At 47.2% G+C, this 12,224-nt stretch overlaps 1 protein-coding gene across 1 annotated transcript in view; it reads left to right on the plus strand.

Moving 5' to 3' along the window:
- Nucleotides 1–11,946, plus strand: part of VPS72 (vacuolar protein sorting 72 homolog) — a 14,335-nt gene extending 2,389 nt beyond the window's left edge. The window contains 6 exon segments of the mRNA XM_073609558.1: nt 1,980–2,132; nt 3,577–3,697; nt 5,981–6,157; nt 7,132–7,276; nt 7,393–7,562; nt 7,565–11,946. Of these exon segments, the coding sequence (XP_073465659.1) occupies nt 1,980–2,132; nt 3,577–3,697; nt 5,981–6,157; nt 7,132–7,276; nt 7,393–7,562; nt 7,565–7,767 (969 nt within the window). The 3' untranslated portion in view covers nt 7,768–11,946.
- The last annotated feature ends 278 nt before the right edge of the window (nt 11,947–12,224 follow it).

Genomic DNA, 12,224 nt, shown 5'->3' on the forward strand with positions numbered 1-12,224 from the left:
CGGGTGGTGGTATCTGCACAATCCTACGTTCACATGCATCTGACTCCTGGGAAGGCTTCCAAGACTACATAATACTAGTGCCGTTGGGCAGTAAAAGCTCGTTTGACCCATATAGTATATGCTATTTTTGGGTCTAATATCTCTGGTACGCCTTCATCCAATTTGGGGACAGTATTGTCACTAACACAGTTGTTTATTCACGTGGTGATTATAATGGTTCACAGAATGATGGACTTTGACCTATCCATAATGGACATTTGTTAACCTTTTAATGATATTTTTTTGATATCTCATATTTATCATTTCCCCTTTGTATTATTTTTAGCGCTACACTTATTTTTATATATAGTTTATAGCAAAATTTCTATTTGCAGTGTCAGCTGCTTGCACCATTGAGTAAGCGCATAGTTATTTGATTTTTCCAGTACTCGTACTGGCAAATGGGCGTACCCGTACGTCCCTTTTTCAATTTGCCGCACTTGCGCACGCCACCTGAGCGTGACCACGGGTCCCACAAACTCAATGTTCTCCGGCGGCCCGCGATTGTGAGACGGAGAGGCAGAACGGGGAGATTCCTATGTAAACAAGGCATTTCCCTGTTCTGCCTAGCAACATGACAGAGAGCTACTGCTCCCTGTCATCGGAACCGTGATCTGTCTTGTTGTAGTGAGCCCATCCCCCCCCCCCCCCCCCCCCCCCCCTACAGTTAGAATCACTCCCTAGGACACACTTAACCCCTTGATTGTCCCTTAGAGTTTAACTCCTTCCCTACCAGTGACATTTTATACAGCGATCAGAGCTATAAATAGCCATTGATTACTGTATAAATGTCACTGGTATTTATAGCTCTGATCGATGTATAAATGCCAGTGGTCCCAAAATAGTGTCCGATGTGTCCGCCATAATGTCGCAGTCCTGATAAAAATCGCAGATCGCCACCATTACTAGTAAAAAAAAAAAAAAAAAATAACAATAAAAATTCCATAAATCTATCCCCTATTTTATAGACGCTATAACTTTTGCGCAAACCAATCAATATATGCTTATTGCAATTTTCTTTTTTTTTTTTTTTTTTTTTTTTTTTTTTTTTTACTGAAGAATACAGTTTATGTATTATGGCTTGTTTATGCGCCTGTGCACTATGCACATTACAATTAATGGGCTGTATTTTAGCTCAGTAAAAAAAAAAAGATGTACCAAGCTTTTTCAAGCTGCACTGTGCAAGAGGCCTAATTTACGTCTCAAATGTCCATTAATATATTGCGACTGCGAGAATGAGTTTGCACGCAGGAATGCGCAAAAAATATGTGCAAATGCATACAAAAAAAAACCAAAAACGGCTGAATAATTAGATGCTCACACAGGAGTATCGTATGCAAGAGACCTTGCATGTGAACAAAAAGTGCCAGAAAATTTCTGGTCTTCAAGTGGTTACAAAAAAAAGTCTCGTAGACCGTTTCCTGCTGCATCGTGATTGGCTGACCAGACAAGGATCACTGTTGTTCTCCTCCCCCCCCCAGGATGAGATGAGCCCCCTCTGGTTTAGCTGGCAGCCATCTCCATGAAATTCAGACAGCGGAGGTGGGGATTGTTTCCCTTCTGGGTGTGGAGAAGCACCAGACTTGCTCCATGTGAAGGCGCTGCTGGCGCACAGGAAGTCCGCAACCGCGTATAAGCTTCCTCTCCAGTTACAGGAATTAAAATGCCCCTGTGTGTGTTTTTTTTTTTTTTTTTTTTTTTTTAATCATTATTTTTGTTTTGTTTTTTGGATTTTTGTATGATTTTTTTTTTTTTTTGGGGGGGGGGGGGGGTTTTATTTATTTTTTTCTGTCTGTTCTCTTCATGGAACCATTCTCTGTGTCTGGCATGCACTGCTGTGGATCGCCCAGACCTTTCTAACACGCTGTATTAACCTTCTCGCTTATCTCCCTGCCTCACATCTGTGTTTTATTTATCTATTTATTTTTGTTTGTTTTAAGGAATCCGGTGACGAGGAATATAACGAGGATCGCTCCGCGAGCGAGGATGAAGTGGACTCCGACTTTGACATCGATGAGGGTGAGGAGCCGACCAGCGACCACGAGGAGGACGAGCCAAAAAGGAAGCGCCGAGTGGTGACCAAAGCATATAAGGTACGAGAGAGATCTGATTCCAGAGTCACCGCCAGCCTCCCCTTTCACTTGTATACAGGCTTCAATCCTGGACTGAAATGTGCAGATTTCACTGCACACTGTGAGCTTCTCACAATGTGCATTGGAAGCTGCAGCAAGTCAAATAGAGCCCCGCCTCGTTTCCTGGCTGGAGGATCCTCAGCATCATCTAGCGCTTTCATCTCCAGCCTGACTGTCCCACAGCGTCGGACATTCAGTTCTTTCAATGGTAAAGGTTCAGGGGCGTTACCTACAGTGGTCTGAATGAAAATTTAGCCTACCCAGGATTACCCCGTCCTCCAGGCTGATATCCACCCATCGAGGCATTTTGTATAGGATAAACTATATGGGGGGGGGGGATTTACTAAAACTGGTGCACTGGCACACCATAACTGGAAGGACTGGTGAGAAGCATGTTAAATGTGCCAAAGGGGCATATAGGGGGAGATTTACTAAAACTGGTGCAGCTGTGCATGGTCAGCCAATCAGCTTCTAGCTTCAGCTTGTTCAGTTAAGCTTTGACAATAAAACTTGGAAGCTGATTGGTTACTATGCAGAGCTGCACCAGATTCTGAGTGCACCAGTTTCAGTAAATTCCCCCCTATATGCCCCTTTGGCACATTTAAGATGCTTCTCCCTAGTCCTTCCAGTTATGGTGTGCCAGAGGGGGTTCGCCACTCCTCCAAAACATCTCCTGTGACAACCCTACTAGAGGAATCTAATGGTCAGGTTGGAGTTTTTTCTGTCCATTCATGTTTGCTTTCCCCCAGAATAAGGAAACACCAGGGGTCCACGCTTTGATTGGTTAAGTGTGTTCCTGTATACCTGTGGTGGGGAGGTGAGAGAGCCCTCTTCAGCAGAGGCAACAACAAGTTATGTTGGGTCAAACCAAGAGTACAACCTTAGGGGAAGATCTGGGGGCTTGTGCTAGAGCAGTGGTCTCCAAACTGTGGCTTTTGCTTGCCTTTTATCTGGCCCTTTGGGCACCTTTTTCTCCAACTGACACCAAGGAACGGGCATTATTCCCCCTACTGACACCATCAACGGGGGCAGTGTTCTTTCAATGATACCAACAATAGGGCACTATTTCTTCCATTAAATCCAATGATGGAGCACTGATGTTGGGGCATTTCCTACTCCCAATGGCCACAATCCAGCCCCCCCCCTAAAGCCTGAAGGATAGTAAACTGGCCCTTTGCTTAGAAAGTTTGGAGACCCCTGATCTAAAGGTATATAGAACTGGCTGCCAGTTGCTGTGACTGAGGGAATTTAGTATAGCTCAGAATAATAAAGTTCTCCGACCACCCTTGTGTTTGGAGTTGGTTGGTATGATGTACGCTTTGCCTATTTTATTATGGGAGTGAAAGGTTAAACTTGACGTTGAACACACATATCCTTTAATTTTTTACAATCTTGACATTCACAGGAGCCGATCAAGCTTCTCAAACCTAAACCCAAACCTAAACCAGATGCAGCTTCAAGCAGCACACCCAAGAGCCGCCCAGAGAAGCCTCCCCCCCAGGAGACCACAGAGGACAGCGTGGACAGTGAGTATGATGAGAGCCTCCTTGTAATATCGGGTACACTGAGATCCTGTGAGGGGTTCTGCAATTTCAGGCCATGGTTGTGATTTCGGGGCAATAAGAACTAAGATTGTAAAAAATTCATAAAAACAGTCAGAAGTCTTCCAAAATACTTGAATACTTATGAACATTATATGGGCAAAAGTTTTGTAGACTCCTGACCACCACACCTAATATGAGCTTGTTGGACATCCAGTTCCAGAACCATGGGCATTATTATAGACCACCCTCACCCCATGGCCAATAATATGGACCTCTCCCCCTCACCCCACGGCCAATAATATGGACCTCTCCCCCTCACCCCACGGCCAATAATATGGACCTCTCCCCCTCACCCCACGGCCAATAATATGGACCTCTCCCCCTCACCCCACGGCCAATAATATGGACCTCTCCCCCTCACCCCATGGCCAATAATATGGACCTCACCCCATGGCCAATAATATGGACCTCACCCCTCACCCCACGGCCAATAATATGGACCTCTCCCCCTCACCCCACGGCCAATAATATGGACCTCTCCCCCTCACCCCACGGCCAATAATATGGACCTCTCCCCCTCACCCCACGGCCAATAATATGGACCTCTCCCCCTCACCCCATGGCCAATAATATGGACCTCACCCCATGGCCAATAATATGGACCTCACCCCTCACCCCATGGCCAATAATATGGACCTCTCCCCCTCACCCCATGGCCAATAATATGGACCTCACCCCATGGCCAATAATATGGACCTCTCCCCCTCACCCCATGGCCAATAATATGGACCTCTTCCCCCTCACCCCATGGCCAATAATATGGACCTCTCCCCCTCACCCCATGGCCAATAATATGGACCTCTCCCCCTCACCCCATGGCCAATAATATGGACCTCTCCCCCTCACCCCATGGCCAATAATATGGACCTCACCCCATGGACGTTACTATGGACCTCGCCCCTCACCCCATGGGCGTTACTATGGACCTCTCCCCATGGACGTTACTATGGACCTTGCCCCTCACCCCATGGACGTTGCTATGGACCTCGCCCCATGGACGTTGCTATGGACCTCGCCCCATGGACGTTGCTATGGACCTCGCCCCATGGACGTTGCTATGGACCTCGCCCCATGGACGTTGCTATGGACCTCGCCCCATGGACGTTGCTGACCTCGCCCCATGGACGTTGCTATGGACCTCGCCCCATGGACGTTGCTATGGACCTCGCCCCATGGACGTTGCTATGGACCTCGCCCCATGGACGTTGCTATGGACCTCGCCCCATGGACGTTGCTATGGACCTCGCCCCTCACCCCATGGACGTTACTATGGACCTCCGCTTTTCGAAACCCCCCCCTTCCAGTGTCACATTTGGCACCTTTCAGGGGGGAGGGGGGAGCAGAAACCTGTCTAATCCAGGTATTTGCTCCCACTTACGGGCATAGTTCACTGCAGTATCCATGGATATCTACGCCATGTCCGGTGCCTCCTCCGCCCCCCCTCCGCAATCTTCTGGGAGACACACAGGTCCCAGAAGACAGCAGGGACCAGTGGGAGCGTACAGCGCGACTCGCGCATGCACAGTAGGGACCCAGGCTGTGAAGCCGCAAGGCTTCACTTCCTGATTCCCTTATTGAAGATAACGGCGCCTCCACCTGAGAGCCGAAGGACAAATCTGCTTCGTGTGCCGACATCGCGGGCGCCTTGGACAGGTAAGTGTCCATATTTTAAAAGTCAGCAGCTGCAGTATTTGTAGCCGGTGACTTTTTAATAAAAAAAAAAAATTGGCAGAACTACGCTTTAACCGCCTGCCCACCATCAAATGATGGCTGGGTGGATGTCCTATGACGGCCTGCCAGAACAACCGCTCTTGCGCGCCCCCGCAACTTTTTTTTCTAAATAATTGTTATAAAAATACAACCCAGGAGTGATTAAATATCACCAAAAGAAAGCTCTATTTGTGTGAAGAAAATTATAACAATTTCACATGTTTACAGTGTAGCATGACCGCGCAATTGTCAAAGTGTGAGAGCGCTGAAAGCTGAAAAATGGCCTGGGCAGGATGGGGGTGTAAGTGCCCGGTATTGAGGGGGTTAATATGACGTTGGCCTTTGTGACTGTATCATCCGCCACTCTTCTGGGGAGGGTTGACGTGTGTCTGAGATTTGTGAGGCTGGGCACTGATGTTGGATGAGAAGACCTGGCTCACAATCAGGTTCCCGTACAACAGTTGTCCAAGTCCTGTGTACATTTTCCCTTTTCAGGTCGGAAGCAGATGCGGCAGTCCACCACCGAGCACACCCGGCAGACTTTCCTACGCATGCAGGAGCGCCAGGTCCAGTCTCGTAAGAAGAAAGGTCCCCATCTTGACCGGCCACTGACACAGGAGGAGCTACTGGAGGAAGCCAAGATCACAGAGGAGATCAACATCCGTTCACTAGGTAATTGTGGTGTATGTACATGGGCGAGTGTTTTTGATGTGAATGGCTGCATGTGCCCATAGCAGTAGAAATGCTTTATGGACCAGAGGAGCTTACACTCTAATGTCCCCCCACTGGCTATTATTATTTATTTTATAATTATTATTATTATTTCATTTGTATAGCTCTGAAAAATGCTGCAGTGCTGCACAGAGAGTACATTGAGCCAGTCCCATCAGTCTCCAAGTGGAGAAGCTCACACTCCAATGTCCCCCCCCGCAGTCACACAGAATTATACATCTTTATAGCTTTGACTTATACTGTAGTGTAGTACAGAAGTTTCTGCACCAAAGGAGCTTACACTCTAATGCCCCCCCACAGTCACTACTATTACTATTACTATTATTATTATTATTATTATTATTATTATTATTATACATTTATATAGCTCTGACATATACCGCAGTGCTGTACAGAGAACACTAATTCATTCGCCAGAGGAGCTTACACTCTAATGTCCTCTCCGCAGTCACACACTATTATTATTATTATTATTATTATTATTATTATTATTATTATACAGCTCTGACATATACCACAGCGCTGTACAGAGAACACTGAGCCAGTCACATCAGTCTCTGTACCAGAGGAGCTTACACTCTAATGTCCCCCCACAGTCACACACTATTATCATACATGTAGATATGTATATAGCAGAGATAGTAGTGAAAATCTCACAGGGGTTCTAACCCTTCCCCCTTTTTCCAATAGTGGAGAGATTTCTCAGCACATCCTGTCCCTCGGATACCGTGTCACCAAAACAGGAAGTGAGGGGAAATCTGCTAGTGGGCACACAGCCGTAAAAACTTGACAAGTTCTGATCCTTCCCTACTCCATGCTAAACTAAATACAGGTTTAGTCTGGAATTGGGGTAAAGCTGCCATTTTTTTGGTTTTCCGGTTCTCTAACACATCCCCCGCTCCTTGTCACGGCAGAAAATTACGAGCGCCTAGAAGCCGACAAGAAGAAGCACGTGCAGAAGAAGAGGCGCTGCGTTGGACCGACCATTCGCTATCACTGTGTGACCATGCCGCTCATCACCGACCTCAACGTGAAGGAGGAGAACGTGGACGTGGAGGGGTGAGTGCCCGCTTGTACATTGTAGTTCCTGCATATAACCCTCATTTGCATGTCTCCACCCCCTAACCTGGCTGCTCGGGGATACCAAGTCTAAAAATTAAAAATTGTTCTTGTAGGTTGGAGCAGGAGCAGATGGGGGATTCCTCCACTGGACCCCCTGCAAGCAAATGCTCCCGCACCTTCATCACCTTCTCCGACGATGAAGTCTTCGACCAGATCTTCCCCAGGACCAAAGCCAAGCTGCCCATCCGAGAGGTCTGTCCGGTCACCCACAAACCGGCCCAGTACCGGACCCCATCACCGACATCCCCTATTACAACGCCCGCTCCTTCAAGATCATCCGTGAGGCCTATAAGAAGTACATCACCGCTCACGGCCTGCCCAACGCCGCCATGGCTGGCACTATGGGCCCGGCCGCCTCAGCGCCTGACTCGGGCCAGCGCAGCACGCGGCAGAAGATCGTTATCAAGCAGAGCGTTCCGGTTACATAACGCCGAGGTGTTTTCATAGACATTTGAGGGGCCGTCGGATGGTCCAGATTTCAGATTTTCATACTAAATCATGATGACCATTAGTGGACATATTTTTTTTTCCTGTTTTTATGTTTGTTTGTTTTTTGTTTTTTTGTTTTTTTTTTTCTATTTAGAACATAAAAGGAAAAGGATTTTTACTCCTTTTAATATGTTTAACGTCCTTTTTTTTTTTTTTTGTGGTATTTATCTTTATATCTTCGACATTTATTTTTCTTTTCTTTTTGGACGCAATATCATAAATCTCTATCTATCTATCTATATAAATGTTCTCTCATTATCAATTTTATATATATGTATGTGATATCGCGCCCAAAAAGAAAAAAATTAATGTTGAACATATAAAAAAAAAAAACATACGTTAAATATATTAAAAAGAGTAAAAATATTTTTAACCACCCTTGACCATCCTGTTCTGATGCCCTCATACCTCCTGCCACCAGAGGGCGCCGATTAGACAGGATATCCCCCTTCCCTGTGCAGGCTGGAAACGTCTCTCACTATCCGGTCACATGATTTCCTCCATGTGTGAGCACACTACTGAGATTATCAGAGAGCGGGTGCACAAGAGGCACATCAAAGATCAGGGGATGGGAGATTTTATCTTGGGGGAGAAGGGGTATCATGTGGTGTCATTGATGAGGCGCATACCCTGTGGTGTCAGTAGTGAGTGGGGGGATTTCTTGTGTCATGGAGGGGGTGTCTTGGGGTGTAATGTGATGTCGGGGGGGGGGGGGTGCAAAGGGGAGTCTTGTGGTGTCACTGAGGTGCAGAGGGCTATCCTGTGGTGTCACAGAGGAGGGGGGATTTCTTGTGTCACAGAGGAGGGGGGATTTCCTGTGGTGTCACAGAGGAGGGGGGATTTCCTGTGGTGTCACAGAGGAGGGGGGATTTCCTGTGGTGTCACAGAGGAGGGGGGATTTCCTGTGGTGTCACAGAGGAGGGGGGATTTCTTGTGGTGTCACAGAGGAGGGGGGATTTCCTGTCGCGTCATTACATGTATGTGCCCAGCCTGTGTTTTATTACAGTGTGGGAGGTGCTTTTACTTAGGGGAAGACCTGGATCCGTGTCTTGCTTTGCAGAGAACACAGATTCCACGCCTTCCCTCCTGTCAGAGCAGCAATCTGCCTTGTTTACATAGGCAGACCGCCATTCTGCCCCTCTGCTGGATCATCAGCGGGTGGTGGCCCACATCGGGTCCAAGGTTCCCGCCTCTGGGTTCCCTCTGTGTGTGGTCACAGTGGGAGCGAGCCGCTGGCGCCGTGCATGCCCGTCCCCTACCTGGAAGAGCTGGAACACACACACACACGATCCGGCGCAGAGGTGGCACCCTGTAGCAGTAAAACTGCGGTTGTAAACCCTTTGAGGTGATACACCGATGGAACAAATCCTCCTGTAGAAGTTGTACCTGTTTATGTGCAGTCTTCTCTACTCTACTACACAGGTTACATACCATTCTTATCTCCAGAAAGCAGGGGGGGGGGGGGGGCAACAGCATGGAACTGAGTGTACTCTGAGAACTGAGTGGAGGAAATGGACACACCCCGCCCTCTACAGAGCCTCATAGGGAAACTTACACAGCTGAGCTTGTCAATCACCTGCTGTGTGTGTACACTCTATAGAAGGATATGCTTTGTTCATTTTTCATTTCCCAGGATGACAACCCCTTTAAATTGGGAGGGTGAAGATTTTTTTTTTTTCCCAGAATTCGTTGCGATAAAATTAAAAGTGTATGTCAGTGCTGGTGATCACCAATCATTGAGTAGACTATAAATAATCGCAGTGTGATGGCTTTGTTTATAATAAACTATTACCACTGAATACTCTACTGAGTTGACTTTGATGAAGTGGTCACATGATCGCTATGCAGTTAAGCTTCAGGGCTGGTGAGGGGGGGGGTGCAGAGACATGCCAGGGCGAATCGTCGGTGTCAGCTGGCATCACATCGGGAAGGGGCTTTTGGAAAGAACTTTACATCGAATTTTGTGCTGTAAGTGGGCAGGGCTGGGCGGGGAGGCATGTCTCTATTGCTTGAGAGCGGGCAGCTCTATGACATCAGCAGGGAAATTATTATTATACAGGATTTATATAGTGCCAACAGTTTGCACAGTGCTTCAGTTGGAGAGGATTAGCAGGGCCCTGTTTATAAGAGCTTACAATCTAACAGCGAGAGGCAAGCAATACAAAAGGAAGTGACTGTATTCTCTGTCCTAAAGCTGAATTCCAGGAATTCAGCCACTTTGTAAAAAGTGAAGGCACACTATGAGTTGGGTCCAAAGAGCTGCATGACATCTCCTGGGGCTTAGCTCTATTTTTTACATCTGACAGGATTATTGCTCTGCTGAGAGACACTCCTGTGATCTGTGAGGAGAGAAACACACAGAGCAGCTATACTCGGTTCGCCCACCCACTCCTCCCATCTGCTGCCCATTCACAGAAGCCTTTGTATATTTTTATAAGTGTTCACATAATAAAAAGGCTTCTGTGATTAGGCAGGAGGAGGGAAGGGGCGGGTATGGCAGCTGCAGTGACTCTACTGTTCAAATGCAGAGCTCAGGAGGATCAGCATCGCTATCCCAGATCTGAGAGGAGAGAAACACACAGCAGCTATGCCCACCCACCTCTCCCCTCTGCTGCCCATTACACAAGAAGCCTTTGTATTTTTTTTTAATGTGTTCACATAATAAAAAGGCTTCTGTGATTAGGCAGGAGGAGGAAGAGGCAGGCATGGCAGTTACTCTGCTATTCAAGACGCAGAGCTCAGGAGGATCAGCATCGCTCTGCTGGATCTAAGAGGAGAGCAACACAAAGAGCAGCTATGTTCACCCCTCCCCTCTGCTGCCCATTCACAGATGCTTTTGGGAAGGGGTGGGCATGGCAGCTGCAGTGACTCTACTGTTCAAAATGCAGAGCTCGGGAGGATCAGCATCGCTCTCCAGATCTGAGAGGAGAGAAACATGCAGCAGCTATGCTCACCCACCTCTCCCCTCTGCTGCCCATTCACAGAAGCCTTTGTATTTTTTTTAATGTGTTCACATAATAAAAATGCTTCTTTGATTAGGCGGGAGGAGGGAAGGGGAGGGCATGGCAGTTACTCTCCTATTCAAGACGCAGAGCTCAGGAGGATCAGCATCACTCTGCTGGATGTAAGAGGAGCGCAACACATAGAGCAGCTATGCTCACCCCTCTCTTCTGCTGCCCATTCACAGAAGCCTTTTTATTTGTTCACTGTATTTGTTCCTGTGATTGGGCAGGAAGGGGAAAGGAGTGGGCATGGCAGCTATAGTGACTCTCCTGCTCAGGAAGATCAGCATTGCTCTCCCGGAATTACAGTGATATAGAAATAAAGTTGAGGCCAGGGGGTGTCATGCACCTTGTAGGACTTAAATCATAGTGTGCCTTTATTTTGTTACAAAGGTGCTGAATTCCTGGAATCCTGTGTCTGGCAGGGCAGGGGAAGTGCTGGCAAAGCAGATTACGGAACTATAGGCCCAGCATGGCGTCTTGTAGCCCCCGCCATCATGGATTTGCTTGCTATGGTGATAATGGAGGGGAACTGGCAGGATCACTGGGTATCTGCAATTAAAAAAAGAAATGCGTTAGTTAAATATTAATCAAAGACCAGAGAATCACGCGCTGCCTTGTGTCCTGCGTCCTCAGCCCTGCCCAGTTGACCTCTGTGGACTGTTTGCTTCAGGGCTGAGGGATTTAAAGAGGTGTACTGAGACAGGGGGCTGGGATGTTTCCAGGAAGTTGTGTACAGCACCCTGCTGGCCCCTCCTATCAGCCATGATCTACCAGCCTGCATTGCATAGAGAATCACAGGGACCTGGTGTTGACATCACCTGGTCTAAAACAAGGTAAGTAGTAAAAGCAGAAAAGGCTTTAAAAAAAATATGAGGAGGGAGTGGGGAACCAGATAATGCAAAATATAAGCAGATTAAACTTCAGCTCTAAGTCACAGTTGAACTCCATCTTCGGGTACCTTTCCCATAGCAGATCAGTTGTGTTTTTTTTCTGTCTTGTCTGTCATTTAGTATTTAATAAAATGATTTGCAACCTAAATGTTGTTTCATTCATTGATCCATTCTGCTGCAGTGTCTCCATTGTAACCCATAATAAACATTCAGTTTTTTCGTGTTTTTTGCCTTTTGTTTTTGCTTTTATACTTCTGAATGATGGGACTTGATACAGTAAAGAGAGGGAGGGCTCCACCATTGTAGTAATGATTTAAAAGTAGTTTGGCCATTAAGGCCGGCTTCACACCTAATGCGGGTTTTGCCGCATCCAATTCACATAGCAGGAGAATGTCGCTGGCTCCCTATGGAGCCGGGACACATATCTCTGTTGCGGCTGCAGAGCGCACTGCACAGAAACACTGCATCTTTGGCTCCATTTCAGGACCGAATTCAGGCATA

This window comes from Aquarana catesbeiana, linkage group LG13 (assembly GCF_042186555.1).
Source record: "Aquarana catesbeiana isolate 2022-GZ linkage group LG13, ASM4218655v1, whole genome shotgun sequence".
NCBI classification, from domain to species: domain Eukaryota; kingdom Metazoa; phylum Chordata; class Amphibia; order Anura; family Ranidae; genus Aquarana; species Aquarana catesbeiana.